Below are 20422 nucleotides of genomic sequence, written 5' to 3'. Positions count from 1 at the left end.
ACACCCCGAGTCTCTGAGCGGCTGCATCTGACTAATGGTGCTGATGACTGATGGGTGGTGCTGATGACTGATGGGTGATGCAGATGACTGATGGGTGCAGTTGACTGATGGGTGGTGCAGCTGACTGATGGGTGTAGCTGACTGATGGGTGCAGATGACTGATGGGTGCAGATGATTGATGGGTGGTGCAGCTGACTGATGGGTGCTGAAGGCTTCCTGCTCATGACAGCAGCAGCAGCAGCCTGATGCCACCTCAGACACTGAACCTTCATGAGGTTCTCGGGAGTTCGACGCAGACTATTTCAATCTGTGAATATGGACAGAACTGCCATTTAGCAGTTACTAGTCAATAAATAAAGACATTTACAACATTTATATGACACACAGACATGTAGCAAATTACATCAGAGAGAGAGTTTAAATCTCTGATAAGTGAACTTCAGCACTATTAGAGGATCAGTGTGAACAGCTGGAGCTGACAGACTGCAGGGTAACATGGTTTATTGCTTTGATTTTTTATTTTTTTGAATGTTCTTCAGCTTGTCTGGCAGTCATCGGCAGTCCCAGGCTGATGTTCAGTGATATATTCAGAGGGAGGGGAAGGTAAGAGATGTTAGCCCTAAACTGAAGGGGGAGACAGGCTCGGGGAATCCAGGGTCTGGTGAGGGCTGGTGCCAGGTCCAGTGGTGGTAACTCAGAGAAGGCAGGCAGGAGGCAGCTTGGGGACCGGCAGGAAAACAGGGTTTCAGAGTTTCTGGTCTGGCAGCGAGTGGTGCAATGAACTGGGTTTTATTGGCAGTGAGATGACTGCGAGCAGGTGAGCGGATTACCACAGCTGTCTCTAACACCTGTCATCGGGCAGGTAGAGCAGGGCTGGATGGACTGAGAGGGCCAGCAAGGAGGAGAGAGAGGAGGGAGAAGAGAGGAAGAGAAGCAGAGGAGGGAGATGAGGGCTGAGGCTGGGGGGTCATGGCAGGGTTTGGATGAGAGCTCTTATCAGGACTGAAAATAAATGCATGGCTGTAACGTTTGCTTTCCCCATGTCGCTGTGCATGTACTGACAGTCTGTGTGGAGCATGCCGTCCCTGTCGGAGCAGCTGCAGGATGCACGGAGTCGAGCTGAGGTGTGCCTGTACTCTGGGGGCAGGGTGGTGGAGGTGCGCACTGGGGTGATGGCTTTGGCTAACCTGCCCTTACCACCGTGCTCCAAATACCGCCACATTGCTGCAGAGACCATGGTCATAGAGAACAGCTTCGGCAACAACAGGAAAGAGGTGAGAGTACGGAGACGTATGATATACCCTCCTAGAACGGTGAGTGGTGTGACATGTGTAGGGGCAAGGCATCGACTGATCGACTGGTCAATCTAGCTATCTATATCATCTACCTTGCCTACCTTCTTCTCAGTAGGTTTGAATCCCATTTAGGGGCGTGGCAAGTCCATGGCGTGTTGGGTAACCAGGGAAGCCTGATGAGATGTTGGCTACTGGAACAATACATTAGCATGGACTAAGGCTAGGCCAGAGAACATGTGACTGTTACTACGATATAAGAAACGCCAGTGATGGGGGTTAGGGTTACAGAGAAGGTGGGGCCTATGGAAGCTTTGCAACCCAACACCTAAGCTAACTAAGAAACAACTTCTAGCTCAGTATTCTAGTGTCGGTAAACGCAAACCACCATCATAGCGAGAGATTAATGAGGTACAACAAAGATGCTATGGCAGGAAGCAGCCAGGACGATGTGTCCGAGGGGCGATACCATCATCATCCTCCTCACTTTACGAGACTGGGGACCAAGCCCCAACATCCATAAGACCAAATACCCTTAACACAAGGGCTGATGATAGTTTATAGGGTTCTTTCACAATGGGCCAACAGCATCAATTGATGACTGCAGTAAAGCTGCAGTCCTACCAACCAGAGGATCCACCTGTGTGGGAAGATCAGAGGAGCTGCTCTCCGCTGGTTGGCATTGATGTAAATAACAGTGGAGCCATTTCCTTATCGTGTACGTCTGTTTGGTTAGTTGTGAAGCTGACATCCTCACACCATTCAGAACGAGTCACATCACTTCAGACTGCACTCCAAGACAAATGAGGACACATGACATGATCTAAACTGCCTCAGCCTGCTGCTATCAGCTTTGGCTCAGCTTGAAAAAACACAAGAGGTTGAAATACTTTCCAGAGATGATGGAGACTCTTTAACTTCTCCAGAATCAGAAGCTCTTTAAATTAACCGAAGATGAGCCTGATTGTTAGAGTACGTTTAACACATACTGTATATGAAACATTTCATAGATCATCACGTTTGAGGGAACAGTTTGACTTTTAGAGCATGTATGTATCTGCTGAGGATGGGATGACAGGATGGAGTGGATGGTGGGTAGATGGAAGTGGAGTTTTCATCTTGAATTGGTTCAGTTTTATAATAAGCCTGCTCTCCTGCTTTGTGCCTGGCTGTGACTTATTGCATAAACTTGACACTGAAGATGATTTAACCTCCCTGCTTCCTCTGCAGACCCTCGCATCTCTTCAGCGCTTGTCTACAGCGTTAAACATACTAGAAAAGTATGGCTGCAACCTGACGAATCCCAACAGACCAAAATACTGGAGGACCGTGAAGCACAACAACCCAGTGTTCAGGGCCACCGTCGATGCTATCCAGGTAACAACATACGTTGTGCTGAAGGATGAACCAGACTGGTGGAAGTCCACAGTTCTCCTCCTGGTATCATGGCTGGTTTCTTTAGATGTTCCATGTTGTCACTAAAGGAAGCAGTGTGTTTGAGGTGTGCCTTAAGATACATCCACAGTTGTGCCTCCAGGTAACTCACATGTTGTCAGTTAACCTATCAGAAGCTTCCAAAGCCGTGACATCATCATCTGGACTTTCCCAAATAGTTTGAAGGATCTTAGTGGATGTAGACTTCTGAGGTTGAAGAAAGTCAGAAAAAAAATCTCTAAAACATTTTATTTATTTTATTTATTTTTCCTTTATTTAACCAGGTGGGTTAATTGAGAACAGATTCTCATTTACAATAACGACCTGGCCAAGAGGCAGCACAGAGCAGAAAATACAATAAAGGGAATACATCCGGAAAAAAAAAAAACAGGACACAGACAAAACATTATCATTATTCTGGTGTTTAGCAAACAGAAACAATGTTGGTTATCCTGACTGAGCTGAAACAGGAAACGTTTCGTCTGATTTAGGGTCAGATGGTGAGAAAGAAAGGTTTGATGTTTTTCTATAGAGTGGATGTAAAGTCTGGTTTCAGCTGTATATTTATTTGGTCTATATGTGTATATATATGTGTAGTTTATATGCCATCCTGCCTGTACTTTATGATCCAGGGAGGACGAGCAGTGCTGTATCTCTATGGTTACTCCAATCAGCAGCCAGATGGGCTCAGCTTCCCTGATGATGTCAACGATCCTGATGTGGGGAGAGTTGCTGCAGTAACGCTAGAAGTGATGAGCCTGAGGATGGAACTAGAAATGCTTATCAAGGTGTGTGTGTGTGTGTGTAGTTTCTACATTTGCTAGTTTAACGAGCCCTCGAGCACAGCAGTCCCCAACTACCGGGCCGGGACCAGGCTGCGGGCCGCACACAACGAATAAAACGTCTCAGGGTGTTTTATTTCGAAAAACCATCTTTCCGTCACTTCTATCTGTGCTCGTTTCCCTCACTTCAGTTTTCATGCCAGAGCGTTCGTTGAAGCGTCAGTCGAACCGCTGCTCACATTAATTAACTAAGTCGCTGGAGAGCTTCTTTGAAAAGCGACTCGATGCTGAGACAGAAGACAAAGTAAATACACATCGAGCAATAAAATGTAATTTTATTGGTTTACAACTCTTTTTAAATAAAAAGACGGTTATTATTTCTTATGTGCACGATGAGCGGTCTGTAGAAAATGCTGCTCTGGCACATCATCACTCAGCAGAGCTCCTCCTCTGACACACTTTGCCCAGTTTGCTGCAGAATCAGAACCAGAATCAGATTTATTGCCAGGTGTAGTTTACACAATACGAGGAATCTGTTCTGGTGGGTCGGTGCAACAATAAATATAGAGTAAGGTGCAATGTACAAGATAGACATATAAAAAGAGCAAAAAAATAAAAGTAACAACAAATAAAAATAACTGTAATAGTGCAACGCAGAAGCAAAACGTGTAGTGAAGAGTTAAAGTTAAATTTAAATAAGAACCATGAAGCTGTCGTATTATTTACAGGAATACTGAGGGTGCTGATATGCTGATATTTACATTTGTGCAGATGATCAAAACCAGCTGCAGAGCCAACAGAGGGGCTTCAGTCATTGCACAGATCAGTCACAACATTACTGGTTTATTTGACAGGGACTATGCACAGATGAACATGAAACACCAGGTAGAGATGCTCTGGACCAGATGATAGCGTACATAGCAGGCACCAGAGACATCAGAAAAAACACAACATCATAGTCACATGGTAGACATTTGTCAGCGCTGACAGCCTCAGTTTCTCCAGATCCATTTTCTGTCTCAATAGAAAAGTCTTTAAACCTTGTCAGTGTTTCCTCTACACTCATGTAGGAGTGGTGTCAGTTCCTGTAGCAGCAGTCTGGGAGATCAAGCCATGTCAAGGCTCCAGACACACATTTATATGCAGTCTTTGAGCAAGCCTACAGCCGGCCACTGGGACACGATGCATCAGTTGGATGTTGATGGTTCAAAGGTTGGTTTGAACCAGATGTATGTAGAAGAGAAGCCGACATGTTTTTACACTGCTGCCAAGTGGCACCATCATTGTATACCGTAGGAAACTCTTTATAAGCTTTTATTGTGATTATATGGTTTTAAGCTGCTCCACTGTGCTGGTATTAGTGTCTGTATACTGTATACTGTGCCTGTTGCCTGACTGTGTGGTTTCGTCCCAGGAGGCTCATCCGCACCCTGAGTTCTACGAGAGAATCATTCCTACGCTGAGACATAAGGTACAGTCTGTCATACAGGCTCATATCTGTAACCTGGTCCCTTCATCTTCATGTTAGAAGAAAGCAGCAGACGGCAGTTTGGCATGAATCAGTGTTGACTGTCTACTTCTGGTCTCTCCCAGTATGTGGACCAGTATTAGGGCTGTGTTCAGAGACCTTCATACACTTTGATTCCAGTGGAAACTGCTCACAGGTGATAGCTGCCAAGAAGACGTCCTCAGCTTTACACAGTTTTGGCTCATAGAACGTTCACTGAACAGTTTGGATGGACGGTGCAGCTCCCTGCTGACGCCCTGCCGGGAAATGTGTTACTGGCAGGACTTTTATTGGTTTACTGGGGAAAATGGCTTCAGTTCTTATCATACAAATAGTGGTTCTGACCCAAATATATTTAAAATGTTTTTTTAAGCAGGATCTTTAAGGTGATCTTTAACAGATGTGTGTGTAGGGAAAGGTTCTGATGTAGACAAAACACCCATGATGCAGTGAAGCTGTTTTTGTTCGATGGAGTGGCTTAAAGTCACTTTTGCTAGCTTGTGGAAATGTGGAAAACTTTTGGGCCAGTTAGACAATAATGGATGGCAGCCCACTGTGAGCACTGATGGGGACTCATACCGTTAAGTGTTCCAGGAGAGCAGGACACAGCAAGAACAGGGACGCAGTGAAGAATAAACCCAGCATGGATGAGTCAGGTACATCTGGCCCTTCTCTTCTCCAAACGCTGCCGATTAAACACACGGGAAACAAAGGGTTTCATGATGTGATACATGCACAGCTACACACATGGCTTGAATTGTCTGACGAGCCAAAAAAGTCTTTTCTAATAATCCTAATGACGAGGCACGCTACGATGATGTCAGAGTGCGTCCACGATAGGACCAGGCGGGGGCGGCATAAGCCATGAAGTACTTCAGTCTACGTTGAAGGAAATCTGGTCAAAAGCGGAGGGAGTCGGTCACCCAAAAACCTGGCTCACCTGACGGCAGTCCAGCACACCAAACAGCAAACACCCACCCCAGTTATCAAGAACCAAAGAGAGAGCACTAGAAAGAGTTTCAGTCCTCTGGATGATAGAAGAACGTGGATGACAGTTACTGGGATGTGTTGGATGTCCTCGATTACAGTGGAAAAAAGTTTTTGTGCTTTTTCGGCCAGCGCAGAATTTAAATTATTTAATTCATTTTAGAACCCAAGTTGTTGAACTCCTTTGTTTGTGGTTCTGTTTTTAAACATGAATGAAATGTCAGAGCAGTGTTATTGCCACAGATACAGCACACCTGTCATCATCCTCTTGTTGTTGTGGTCGCACTGTGGCCTGATGAAGGAAAGCTCTTCCTGATGAACCAACTGGTCTGATAATGCTGGTAATGATCCAGCTGAGTGAACCATCTCTTATTGTGGATCTCATGATACCCTACAGTGCCACTCGTCTCTTCTCTTAGGACGTGGGTCTAAACACGGATGCTGTGGTCTACACCAGCCCCTCCAATCCAGGTCACTCAGACAGCCAGACCAAGTCTTTAGCCCTCCCCCTGCACCATCGCTCCATCAGGGAGAGCAGGCATGGCCATTCCCTCACCACCAACCCCCAAGGTCTGAGGTCCATCCAGGTCTTTTCCACCTCATCAGCTAAGCATCCAGGTGAGGAGAGACGTCACCGTTGTTCTGCACTACTTCACAGGCATGTGTTTGTACATGTTAGAAGAAGAAGACGAACAAGAAGCTTTTCTTTGTCGTGAATACTTGACAACATTGTGAAAATCTTACCCAGCTTAACACACACGCTCTTGTTTCAATTGGGCGTCACATAGAAATGTTAAGATATGTTAATATTTATGCAGTTAAATATGGATAGACATCACATTGGGTATGGAAATGTAAAAAGTCAGGGGACGGGTCGTCGAACATCCATCTAAGTGCAGCCAAATGCATCATTAAGAAACAGAAGGTGTCATGTCTGTCAAGTTTCTGTTCATGTCTGCACATTATGTCTCGTCTTTCCTGTTTTATTTTGAAATCACTTCACTGGGTGTTCGGTTCTAGGTTTTACTTCCTGTACCTGTCTTGTCTCACCTGTTCCCTGATTACCTCCCCGCACCTGTTTCCCATCTACCCTCATTACCTCGTGTATTTTACCCTGTGTGTCTCACTGTCTCGTCGCCAGTTCGTTGCACTTCACAGTCCTCGTACCAGCGTTATCCAAGTTAAGTCACAGTCTGTTTGATCTCGACCTTGTTTCTGGTTTTTGACCTTGCCTCTTGTCTGCCGATTTTGGATACCTTTGCTTGTTTGATCTCGACCTTGTTTCTGCTTTTTGGACCTTGCCTCTGCTTGCCGATTCTTGGATACTTCTGCCTGTTGGACTGATTTCCTGTGTACCGAACCCTGACTGCCATTAAACCTGTCTTTTGCCTGAACCTGCTGAGTCAAGCATTTGTGTCCACCCATTCTGTTAGTGAGTTCATGACAGAAGGACTATGTCTCCAAAAGGTTGTCCCCAAAACTAAAGGGCTGTGCATGAAAGACTAGTGAGGGAGGCCACCAAGACACCAGCTGATCCTCTGAAGGAGGTACTAGAAGGAGACTAGGGAGGGAGGCCACTGAGACACCAGGGACTCCTCTGAAGGAGGTACTAGTAGGAGACTAGTGATGGAGGCTACCAGACTCCTATGACTCCTCTGAAGCAAGTACCAGCTGTAACGGCTGAGATTAGCTAACAACCAGTGTTGTCTGTTCTTCACCAGTCAAGTAGGAGAACGTCTGATGCTGAACACAGTTCATGGTGAATCTCTACAGGAAGACATGTAAGAAAGTGAAATCAGTCGTTTAATGAGATATAAAAGGCTGGTGAAGGTAGAATGTAAACGTGAATCTCACCTGATGCAGACGTCAGTGGACTGCCACGCTGGAAGTTTGTTTTCCAGAAGGACAAAAACCGGAAGTATCCGTCTGAAGCGAAACAGAAATGCTTTAAAGACGACACAGTGAATGTTTTGGAGGGAAAAGTCAGAGATCAGACCTCAGTCCCACTGAGACTGTGTGGCTGGACTTTAGCGGGACCATTTGCTCCCAAAGCAGCCTGACGAAGAAGAGTAAAGATCCATAACGGGTGAATGCTTGGGCATCACGGGGTTTACCGTTTACAGGCTGAAGTAACTGATAACTGCTAAAATGTTGAAAAGCAACAAAAGGGAGTTTCCAGTGAGGCTCATGCTTGTTCCAGGCACTGTGTGTGTTGTCTTTGCTCAGTGTGTCGTAGCTCTGCAGCTCATACCCACAGTATGTGATACTGAGGCATATGAATTAGTGGAAACCAGCCTGGCAAAGGAATGTGATGACCCTGCTGTGGTTTCTCCAGAGAACTGCACTATCTGTGGAATATTCCGTATCTCCACCCACTGCCTCACCTGCGTCCAGGGCCTCTGCTCAGAGTGTGACCGGCTGTACCACTCCTACCCTGAGAGGGCCAACCACCGGCGCACCGCGGTCACATCCAGGAACAGGAGCAGTCACAGGTCAGGAGCAGGAGTTCTGCCTACAGAAACCAGTCACACTTAGACCCCATCAGTCCACCGCTGACTGTCTGTCCGTCTACGTCAGACAACAGATCATTCAGTCCAGGGTTGCCTTTCATGCTCAGAGTCACAAGGATCCAGGATCCAGGAGCGAGGAGGCTCTCTGAGACACGATAATAATATAATAATGATCATGACTTCATTTGGACAGCAGCTTTCAAAAGACACACTTACGAAGGACTTTACCGTTAAAACAAATAAGAATAAACAATTAAAGTTAAAACCCAGTCAAGTATAGTGACAGTTTAAGCATGAGGGTGGTAACAGGACCAGTGTGAACAGTATAACGTCCCTCTTCCTCTGTTCCAGGTCTTCCACGTGGTGCTGCCTCTACTGCACTAAAGTCAACTCGGTCCAGTTTGTGCTGTGTGAGGACTGTGAGCATCCTCGACTAGAACCCGCCAGCTTTAAGGCGAATGACTGTCAGCCTGCCACCATCTCTGGTCTGTGTTGTTGTTTTGGTGCTTCCCACAGCTCCAGTCATCCCAGTCATCCCAGTAATGAGCTACATGTTCAAACTCCATGTTTGGTTTCCTCCTTAACATAGAAACAAGACAATCATTAAACCTGACGTCTGCTTCAGTCACAGCTCCTGCTGTCACATCATCACTAAACTCTGTCACTTCAAATGCATGTATTGATTTATTCAGCATCTCATGATCCCTGAAACGAGAAATACTTGTTTATCAAGCGTAATGTGTTTTTATGGTGTTTCCTATTTTAGGGTTCAGCCATCAGGATAGTTTTGAATAATTCTGATTTTAGGCCTTTACTCTGTGAAACACCTGCACTGAGCTTCAGGTAAATGAATGACTGACACATGTGTGTGTGTGTGTGTGTGTGTGTGTGTGTGTGTGTGTGTCTCAGAGTGGCAGTGCAAAAGCTGCACCATGGTCAACGCAGCCAGCAGTGTTCTATGCGAAGTGTGTGAAAGACCTCGTTTGGCCACACGCCCTCCAGTGACCTCTTCACACCCACCAGTCACCCCCCCGAGACCACCAGCACCAGTACTGGGGATGCCCGGTGACCCCGACAGCCAGGTCAGCATCTCTGTGTGTTTGGAGATCGTTTGTTCTGATGCCATCATGTCAGTATTTCAGGTAGGAGAGTCTTCCTCTCAGCAGTGAGGCAGGAAGTTAGCCCCAGCTGATGCGATGCCTACAGCAGTGTGTCAGAGCCATGCCCTTACATGCAGCTCCCCCAGAATAGCGAACACAGTCGCAGAGTGCTGCTAGCAGCCAGCCTCTAGCTATGACACCAGCCAGTCTACCACATGATGCTAACGATCAGTTCACCTCGGCAGCAGAGGCTGAAGGCACAGAAAGGAAGGAGTGGCACAGAAAGGAAGAAGTGGCACAGAAAGGAAGGAGTGCCACAGAAAGCTGCATCCTTGTTCAGAAGCTGAGGCAGCGACACTGAGGTAAACAAAGATAAGATGCCAATCAGAGGAAAACAGTTCAGCCTCCTAGGGTGAAAAACCATTTTTATTTTTTTTAATATATTTTTGGGCTTCTGCCTTTATTCAGATCAGTAGATAGACAGGAAAGGGGAGAAGAACGGGGAGAGACCTGCAGCAGAGGGTCGTGAGCAGGAGTCGAACCCACGACCGCTGCATCGGGGAGCTTCAGTCCTGTTTATGGGTCGCTGCTCAACGGTGAGCTGTAGTGGTGCCCAGAGCAGAAAGGTTTTATGGTTCATGGAACATTGGAGTGCTGCAAGTGGATCGGTGGTTAGCACTGTGGCCTCACAGCTAGAAGGTCGCCGGTTGCCGTCCCGGTGAGGACACCCGGGATCTTTCTGCGTGGAGTCTCCATGTTCTCCCCGTGCAGCGTGGGTTCTCTCTGGGTTCTCCGGCTTCTTCCCACAGTCCAGAAACATGCTGAGGTTAATTGGTGATTCTAAATTGTTCGTAGGTGTGAATGTGAGTGTGCTTGGTTGAAATGAAATGAATAAAAAATACTTTATTTATCCCAGAAGGGAAATTCAATTGTTGATTAATTAAATTAACTAATTAATTTCCAGTTGTCTGTCTCTAAGTGTAGCCCTGTGATAGACTGGTTACCTGTCCAGGTGAACCTGCCTTCACCCTGAGTCAGCTGGGATAGACTCCGCCCCCCCATGACCCTAGTGAGGATGAAGGTGTAGAGATGATGGATGGATGGATGATGTATTGTTTCTTTTGCAAAGTGTCCCGGTGGCGGCGTAAAGCGCAATGAAGGATGGATGGAACATTGGAGTCAACATAAATACTGACATTTGTTTACCTTCTGCATATAACTGGCTTGTGTAGTTCTGTCAAAGCAGGGCGGTACCGTTGGAGACCGTCCGTACACACCAACGAGTCGCAGCGTTTCTGGACTGTAGTTACGCTGTTTCTTAAGTTATGGCGCTTCAAACGTTGCTCCTCAGATCGATGAGACAATAACGCAAAAGTCAACATAACTAAACTTATTGTTAAGAATTTAAAACACCTGTGACCAAAATCTTTTACACATTTTAGTTACTAACACGTATGAACACAAGAGAATCAGAGAAACATGAGACGGTCCAACATGTGGTGACCTCCTTGCAGGCTGGTTTCTGTACCTCCTGATTACTGCTGCAGCTGTTCTATGTATTCCTTGTTGGTCATAAAGCTTCCTGTTTCCTTTTTCCATATACTGAACCCACACAGTCAGATTTCTTCTCTCCTCGTATGGTTCTTTTCTGTGTGGAGTCATGATGCAGACATGCACACAGACACAACCCATGTCAACCTGCACACTATGGGGCTGTGCTTTGAATGTTGTGGCTCATTTATGTGGTTTTGTTGTACATGTTGTATATGAAGTTTGCATGTTTATTGATAGATTTGTATTCATACTATTGAGGATAATCAATACATGAGCCTTAGTTTCCCCGTCTTTACAGGGAGGCTTCAGTAGATCAGGGCTGATGTAGCCAAATCTTTTATTGTCTCCGCTTCAAGGCTGTCTGTGAAACACATGATGAGCATGCAGGCTCAAGTTTAGCTTTCGGAGATGTTAGGGTCAGACAAACCTTTGAATGCATGTTTGTCCAGGACCAGTCCTGTGGATGCTGTCATCCAGCATATAGGAGAAGTGCATCTGGGTGGATGTCTTAAAGAGCATCATGACCCCGGAGGAGAGACTACAGCGAGGGAAACCTGCTCTGACTCTCTCCTCCTCCTCTCTGTGTCTCTGTGTCTCTGTGCTCCAGTGGGTGTGCCAGTTCTGCACCTATCTGAACTACTCTCCGGCTACAGTGTGTGAGATGTGTGACCTGGCCCGTCCAGAGCCGGCGCCGCTGCCTGTGAAGCTCCGCCCTCCCTCTCCTGTCAGACGGGTCCCTGCCCTGTCAATTAAACCCAAAGAGGTTGCCCCTGCAGACCTGGACTCCTGGAGGCAGAAGCTGATGAAAGAGGAAGGGCTAAAGCTAATTCAGCTAATCAGAGCAAGTCACCTTCATCACCTGTCATCACCCCCAGATCGAGACTGAAGCAGTGTCTATATGTAAATCTATCTTTTTTCTCTGTGTCAGGATGGGGAGAAGAAAGGAGTGAGTCCAGAGGAGGTGTACACCAGCATGAGGGTTGCTGGGGACCGCAGCAACCTGCCCTGCAAGTGGCTGAAGACAGAGCTTCCTCTGCTGTTAGACCAGATCAGGATGCTGGTGGCCACATCCTCGGTTCAGCCTGTTTCTGACAAGACTGCACCAGAGCACACAGTCAGTGGCTTCCCTCAGCACAGATCAGACCTGTACACGTATGTTCCTTTGACTGTCACTGTGAAGAGTGTTTTCTGTGCTTAACACAGACCAAGTCACGTGAAAGTCCCGCTGAAGATGCCGGGAAGGAGTTAGAGCTGACAGAAACAGAGAGCGTGGTCCAGCTGTCCAGAGCAGAGGCCAAGCAGGCCTGGCTCATAGCAGGAGGCGACACTGAGCGAGCTGCCAGACAGGCTCTGAGAGACAGACTCACCAAGGTGACAACAGGGCTCCATGTTCAGAGCTGTGCAGAAATATTCCGTCAGTCTGCCTTTTGACTTGAGATGTTGTCTTTGTAACCTGCCCTCTCAGGTAAAGGAATTGTGCACGCTCGGCTTCAGTGATGAAGCTCAGTGTCACGAGGTCTTGAGGCAGAGCGGTGGTGAGGTGAGAGGGGCCCTGGCCCTGCTGCAGCGACCCCTGCTGGAACCTTTCCACAAATGCATTTGGAGCGACACGCCTGAGCCTCCTGTAGACATCAATCACCCTGACAAACAGGTGAAAGCACACACTGGACGTAGCCATGTGAAAACAGCTGACTGAAGACGATCAGTGACACCTTCCTCGCTACGGTCGAACACAGATCACTGCTGAAGGGAGGGCTCTTGGCAGGGTGCTGTATGGAAGCATGTTAAAGGAAAGTTGATCGGAAGGGAAAAGTGTGATAGCTGATGGTGCAAAGGCAACAAGGGTGACACAGCCTTGTCAGGACAAGTCAGTTTAGGAGGCTGGGAGGAGTGGACTGAGGCTGGTGTCAGTGCATCAAGAGCTACCAAACAGACTTCTTGTGGAAGGAGATTTCAGCTGTTGCATTCCTAATATCAAGCCACTCTGGAAGCAGAGGCAAGGCCGAGGCGTTGTACCAGGCTCCTGGTCTGCTAGCTCTACGTCAGGGTGGTCAGCCAGCACACTCAGTCTGGGACTCCAAGGCCCACAAGTTTTAGCTCTGTTATTCTCCCCCACGTGACAGTATATGCAGCTCCTAAATTACAAGCATGCATCTTTATGTTAACAAAAGGAGGGAAATGTTCCTTAATAGTCCCTCAGACCTCTCAGTAGCGCTGTACCACAGCAGAGCGGTGGCCTGGTCCATGCAGAGAAGGTCAGCTCTGTGACATCAAGCGCTCTTACTGCAGCAGTGATTTGGGTTCATCTGTGCTTCTGTGTGATTCTCCGACACCCCTCCTGCCACTGATGTTTCCTGTCTGATGTCTATGTGAAGCTTTGTTAACGCGTTCAGGAGGATCTAGTCGAGCCTGAAGTCCGTCCTCTACATGATCTTGTTCTTCTCTTTCAGCGCATATGTCGGCGGCTCCTGGCAGTGTATGACCTTCCCAGCTGGGGGCGCTGTGAGCTGGCTCTGTCCCTGCTTCTGGAGCACAGCGCCCCCTACTCGCTGGAGGACGTAGTGCAGGCTGTACAGGAGTCCCACGACAGGGAGTTTATCAAGAGAGTGCTGGCTAAAGAGTGTCCCATCTGCCTCTCTATCTTCCCCCACAGCAAGGTACATGGACAGTGAATGTTTGTGAGTTCTGCACCGCTGAGGTATGACCTATGAGTAATACTGTGCTGTCTTTCACCCTCCCTCGGTTCTCAGATGCAGTCCCTGACGTCGTGCCAGTGCTCCGTGTGCTGTGGCTGCTTCCAGCAGCACTTCACCATCGCTGTCAGGGACAAACACATCAGAGACATGGTGTGTCCGGTCTGCTGGGAGCCCGACATCAACGACCCTGAACACCTCAACAGCTACTTCTCTACCCTGGACATCCAGGTAGGGAGGAGATGAACCATGGAGAGAGGCAGCAGCCATCTAACTCACAGTCCAACAGTGCAGGATCACAGACGGACCAGTGTGGGTGCCTGGTCACCTCAGAAAGTGGGACGACTGTTGTCAGCTGTTTAATAGAGAGTCTGAACTAAAGCAAGCATGTTTTTACCACCATCTTCTGAGACCTGAATTCAGGTATTCCTCCTTTGTAGAGCGTTTTCCACTCCAGCAGACCACCTTCTTATAGAGCTCTCTTAAACGCTGCAGACAGATTGCCAGCAGTTGTCAGAGCTGTTTGTTAACTGGTCAGCGGCCTTGAGATCCTGAACTAGTATCTCCTGTGTAGTTCTGGGACTGTCCTCGACCTTTCTGATGACGAGAGACGCTGCCCGAGGTGAGCTTGTGGAGCTCCTCCAGACGGAGGGCACCTGAAGCTGTTGTGTCTGACTTTGATTTGTGGGTGATTGCTCCGGCAGTTGTCACCTTCTCACCAAGGTGCTTGCTGATGGTCTTGAGCCCTTTCCAGCCTTGTGGAGCTCTACAGTGTTGTCTCTGACATCTATGATAGAGCTCTGGTCCTGCCCATGGTGGTGAAGCTGAAGATGCCAACTGTGATTCTTTGGACAGGTTTCTGAACACAGAACCAGTTCAGATGATGAGTTTCTTCAGCAGAATAGGTTTCTACATGTGTCCCTTCTGGCCACATAACCAGTCTGTGGGAGCACCACATGATCCTTGCTGGTGCTGTATCTGCTCTCACATGTAAAAGCGTCTGCTGAGTGACAAACACATGATCTGTCTCTAAACGTTACCGTAACTCTACTCGTTGTTTTGTATGTGACCAAAATCGTGGAACACGTGGGCACCAAACACGTATCTTCACCTCTGAACATTTTTGATGTGTTGCAGCTGCGAGAGTGTCTGGAGCCAGAAGTCTACGAGCTGTTCCACAAGAAGCTGACGGAGCAGGCTCTGATCAAGGACCCCAAGTTCCTCTGGTGCTGCCATGTGAGTAGATGTGTGTCAGCAAAAATGATGCAAACAAGTTAGTTGATGTAAAAGGACTCTTTTATCGGGACGTTGTTCAGTGTGCCAGACTAGAGCCAACACTGAATCATAGTCAGTTTAATCTGGCTTTTCTGACAAGACTTTACAAAGAAAACCAGTTTGATGTCAGAATGAGGGGAGCAGGTGACGTCCAGGTAGAGTGGGTCCTCTGTGAGGCAGCTGGCTGGCCTGTGCATCAGTACTCATGTCTCTGAGGAGGTCTAACGAGGTCCTGATCACACACTCAGCAGGTCCGTTCTGTCCTCTGCTGTACAGCTGCTGGACCACATCGTGCAGCAGGAGGCTTTCTGTGGTCGACTGCTAGAAGTTAATCAGCAGGTGCTGAGGGAGGCCAGCCTGCTTCAGCTTCCTTACGAAGGCTGAGGTCTTTGCTGTGCCTTTCCCACCTGCTGGGTGATGGTAGTGGTCCAGGTGAGGTCAGCAGAGATGTGGACTCCCTCAAACTTGGACTTGGTTGGTTTGTGTTTCGGTCCAGGTTGTTCTGGGAACACCGTTCTGTCAGCTGATGAAGCTCCTGCAGGCTGTCTGGTTATTGTCTGGTACCAGTCCTGCTATCGTGGTGTCATCAGCAGGTCTGGTGTTGGTGCAGTGAATGGAGGAGCAGTCGTATGAACAGAGTAGAGCAGACTCTGTGATCTTCACCAGCTTTATAGGAAAATGTGAAAGACAAACACATTTTTTCATATTAAATCTAAGAAGGCATGTTGGAGACCCTGAAGTCACCTAGAGAAAAGTTCTTTGGTCTAATGAAACCACAATCTCACTTTTTGTCCATCAGACTAGAGCCTTTGATCATCACAGACAGGTGGGTTCAGTCAGGTGTAGATTCATCTCAAGGACCACTGATAGCAGCAGGATGCACCACAGCTCTCACAACAAAGGCTTCAGATATTTATGTACACAACGTTTCTGCTGTGTCACTGTGGAACACTGTGTGTAGACCGAGACGACAAAAAAAGTGGAGTAGATGTAGAAAGCTGGTCTGATGCTCCGTGAACATGAGGAATCATGTTTCATTCCTGAAGACATCAACAGCTGCATGTTCCCTGGATATGAATCACAATGAAATGAGGCCGACTGACTGTGGTGACGTTTAAATGTGTTCGGACTCATAGGAAACACCTCCACATGAATCAGTGTCCAGTCAATAATCCCTGATCGATATGATTGTGTTCAGGTTTCTCCTGTCTCCTCTCACCTGCTGTTTCTTCTCCTTTGGTCTCCTCAGTGCTCGTATGGGTTCATCTACGACGGAGACCAGCTGAAAGTCACCTGCTTCCAGTGTCGCAACAGTTTCTGTGCTCAGTGTAAAAAGCCCGTGAGTACCAGGCTCTCTATTATATTTATATTTATATATATTTATATTTATGTCCTTCTCTTCCTCTGTCAGTGGTCGGGATCCACTAACAGGGTAACCCTCAGCTTAGTCCTCTAGCAAGTTGGGACGTGGAAGAAGAGGATTTATCTTCAGCACAGAATTTAGGATTAAAGTAAAAAACTAAAAGATATACGTCATGTAGATTTTATATATTATTTATGCTGTCATGGATGTCAGTAGGGTGGACATATTAATTAGAACAGGTCCATTCACTTCAGTGTACAGGACGATCAACCTATCTTTATATGAACAGATGTAGTTATTAAACGAGAAGCTGAGTCTGCTCGTGGATTCTGAGTCTTCCAGTAAATTCTGCTTTACTCTTCACTCCTGTTAGCTTTCAGTGACGTCAGTTCCCTTTCAGAGTTAAAGGCGTGTTCGGGATTAAGACCAACATGAGCAGAAAACAGCAGGAGTTAAAGGTACATGCAGTAAAATATGAACCATCAGTGTTGTAACCCACATGTCAGGTTTTATGCTTTTATTTTGTAGCGGCAGAGGAAAGAGCTCGATTTTCAGGATTTCACAAGTTTAGCGATTTAATCAGATTTTAACAAAATACAAAGAACGTAAATTCTCTTTAGTTTGATTATTAGGCAGCTGTCAAGTCGAAACTGCAATCTGGCTGCCGGAAAAGAGGAAAAACTTAATTTTTCCCAACGCTGCTGCACAAAAGAAGTCAAGTATTCATCCTGTTTTCATTCATTCATTCATTCTGGAGAGCATGAAAGCAAAACTTAAAAAAAGAAGAATATGAAACAGAATTTTTCGGACCACTGGTACATTTTTATGGTGTTTCTGAAAGAAAAACTCAAACCAAATATTCTACAAAAGCCCTCAAACATCACATTTTCTGAAATACTTCTGTTTCCTCTGATGAATATGTGGTTTGGGAGAAAACGCTCCGACAGTAAAGCCTGTGTGTGAAGCTGCAGCCACTCATCGCTTCATTACATGAATCCTCAACTATTCTGACAATCAATCAGTTTAAGTTTTTTGTAGATGAAATCATTCTAAATCAGTGGCTGCAGCTTCTAAAGTGTGAATATTTAATCGTTTCTTTCCTCCTCTGTGACACTAAACTAAATATCTTTGGGACTCTCTGGCTTTGAGAAACATTGATGGATATTTTCCAACATTTTCTGACTTTTAAACACCAAATAACAGATAAATCCAGACAATAATCAACAGCTGCAGCCTTAATATGAGGGTTTTTTTAAACATCTGCAGCTGTTCTGCCTCCAGACACTGAACTGAAATTATTTAAAGCTGCCATGCTTCGATATCAGATGTGTTCCTGATACATCGCAGGAATAAAAAAGCTTCAGTCGATCTAATCAGAGTCTGCAGAAGTCAGTGGGTTATTTAGTTTTCAAAGGCAGATTTGTGCCTGACAGACACAGTTGAGGGTTTACACACTCCTGCTATCATTACAAATCTCACCTGTCAGGTTGCCGAGAGAAAATCCAAAGGATTCTAGAAACAATGCCTTCATGTGAGCGTCTGCAGGCTCCAGGATTCACTTTGTTCCCATGTGACTGTAAACGCAATATTTGGGGTTACACTCATTTGAGGACGTCAGCGAGAAATTCAACAAGTTTTCTGTATAATTAATCACAAAAATAATCTGCAGATAACTCAGGTCTAGCACAAGAACAGCCACAGGGACAATTTTTAGTAGATAACAAGGAAAAAGTGCAGAGCTGAGAGGTCACTGAAATCACAGTTATTCCCAAATGCAACCAGCAGATTTCTTAGGAATCAAAAATGATGCTGAAGTTAGATGTTTTAGAGATGGTTGGCCTTTGGGCAGGAAGCAGCAACATCTACAAGCGAACAGGCCGATACTTCGTTTGATTCCTTTGAATGAAGTCATAGTTAATACGATACTGAGATAGATTTAATTTAAAAATACACACCCCCAACTTGAGACAAAATCAATATCTTGCTCACCAAATCACCAGACTGGTTGCAGATTTACAGAGGAAGCAGGATAAATTGAGAGTGACGGTTTTTGTTCAGGTTTCTGTCGCCTTATATGACTTTGAACGCTGCGAAATTTTGTGGAATTCATATTTTAACTCTCAAAACTTCCCCACAATCGAAGCAGATGAAGACTAGAGATTCACGTCACATTTGTGCAGTGAGGAGTTGATGAAAACATCGATATCCACCCTCCATCTTCCACTACCAGCAGAACAAACACCTTTAAACACGTTAAAAACCCCAGAATGGTCCTTTAACCCCCGGCTGCTTCGGCTTCAGTGCTGCAGACTGAAACTCCCTCAGTTTAGGTTTCGCAGTAAATGAAGAGTTGGTCCGAAGGCACCGATCTGATCCGGATGCAGTTCATGTTTTTGGGTCGGTGGATGGGCGGCGCCTCAGCACCACCTCTTTCCTCTCTTCTGCGGTCTCGGTCTCTCATGGGCGTTGATGTTCACCATGTCCTTCTCCCTCTCGGCTCGGTTCTAACTGCTTCTTGCCCCGGAGAAGCATGCGGGTGAAGGCCATGAACATTTCTTCTACATTTATGTTCTCTTTGGCGCTGGTCTCGAAGACACGAATGCCCACCGACTCCCCAAAACGCACAGCGTCCTGGGTGTCCACCCGTTTCCTGGCAGGGTCGTCGTTCTTGCTTCCCACCAGAATCTTGCAGACGTTGTCACAGTTCTGGATAATATTGTTTAACCACCTCTTTACATTTACAAAAGAGTCTGGATCTGTCACATCGTAAACAATGATGACACCGTGGGTGTCTCTGTAGAAAGCTGAGAGCAACTTCCTGTACCTCTCCTTTGTCGCTGGGTCCCAAATCTGCAGCTTCACTCGTTCTCCATCAATGTCCACCGTCCGGATCATAAAGTCAACACCGATGGTGGTGCTGATGTCGTCAGAGAAGGAATTGTCTACAAAGTGGCGCATGAGGCAGCTTTTCCCCACACCGGAGTCGCCGATGAGCATCAGCTTAAACAGATGATTGCAGTCTTTTCCTCACTGGATCGTCCACTGTAGCTGCTACCGCTCTGCTGCTCTGTACCTCAGTAGCCACCAGGCGGTGCTGTGCATCAGTATTTGAGTGTAGCCACACAACCAAAGAATCCTGACAGGTGTATGTAAACAAGCAAACTCTTTAATGCTCGCGCTGCTTCATCAAGGTTTTTGCTCAGCGACCCATAAACTCAGCAGATGTAACTTGTTCACTTTTACCTGTAATATTATATTTCCAGAAGGCTCAACAGTTGCCTCACTAATTATACAAACTGCAACAAACACTGACATGAGCTCAGTGTGTGGTCGGTCGGGACTCCATCGTTTCCTGCACCCTGCCTCACAGTGCCGCTCTCCTGACACACCTCGTATAAAACGACATCAAACCTTTTCTTTGTCACCGTCTGACATTAAATCTAAACGTTTCCTGATTCAGCTCAGTCAGGATCACCAACATTATCTCTATCAGCTAAACACCAGGATAATGAGAGAGAGAATGTTCTATGACATTCTTCAGAGTCAGACTTTTCCATCCATCTCCTCAGTATCTGGTCTCATTGCCTTTAAACTGTGTGACTCGGGTCAAACGTTCTGGGTTTCGTATGTATAATATATGTGTACATATAGATATAAATGAATCAAATCTAGTCTAGGGTGACATGATGGGACCAGTTCAGCCTGTCAGGGTGACACACCATGAGCACATGCTGTCATCAGGAGGTCTCCAGTGAACTCTGCAGGTGTATGTCTCTGCAGTGGGAGTCTCAGCATGCAGGCCTGTCCTGTGACCAGTACCAGTCCTGGAAGAGGGAGAACGACCCGGAGTACCAGAGACAGGGCCTGGCTGGATACCTCAGAGACAACGGCATCAGTGAGCGTGCACACACACACACACACACAC

At 46.7% G+C, this 20422-nt stretch overlaps 1 protein-coding gene and 1 pseudogene across 1 annotated transcript in view; one reads left to right on the top strand and one right to left on the bottom strand.

Moving 5' to 3' along the window:
- The first annotated feature begins 1076 nt into the window (after positions 1-1076).
- rnf31 (ring finger protein 31) overlaps positions 1077-20422 on the top strand; it is a 29420-nt gene continuing 10074 nt past the window's right edge. The window contains exons 1-17 of the mRNA XM_008288453.1: positions 1077-1274; positions 2523-2669; positions 3359-3514; positions 4923-4979; positions 6422-6620; positions 8338-8494; positions 8864-8997; positions 9422-9594; positions 11774-12007; positions 12095-12280; positions 12370-12537; positions 12632-12817; positions 13617-13823; positions 13917-14090; positions 14997-15095; positions 16384-16473; positions 20278-20392. Coding sequence (XP_008286675.1) covers positions 1077-1274; positions 2523-2669; positions 3359-3514; positions 4923-4979; positions 6422-6620; positions 8338-8494; positions 8864-8997; positions 9422-9594; positions 11774-12007; positions 12095-12280; positions 12370-12537; positions 12632-12817; positions 13617-13823; positions 13917-14090; positions 14997-15095; positions 16384-16473; positions 20278-20392 — 2680 coding nt within the window. The remainder of the gene's footprint in view (positions 1275-2522; positions 2670-3358; positions 3515-4922; positions 4980-6421; positions 6621-8337; positions 8495-8863; positions 8998-9421; positions 9595-11773; positions 12008-12094; positions 12281-12369; positions 12538-12631; positions 12818-13616; positions 13824-13916; positions 14091-14996; positions 15096-16383; positions 16474-20277; positions 20393-20422) is intronic.
- Positions 18915-19521, bottom strand: LOC103362174 (ras-related protein Rab-35 pseudogene; annotated as a pseudogene).

The sequence above is a fragment of the Stegastes partitus genome, unplaced genomic scaffold (assembly GCF_000690725.1).
Source record: "Stegastes partitus isolate 25-593 unplaced genomic scaffold, Stegastes_partitus-1.0.2 Scaffold559, whole genome shotgun sequence".
NCBI classification, from domain to species: Eukaryota; Metazoa; Chordata; class Actinopteri; family Pomacentridae; genus Stegastes; species Stegastes partitus.
The sequence above is the reverse complement of the archived record's forward strand: the minus strand, read 5'-3'. Positions and strand labels throughout refer to the sequence as shown.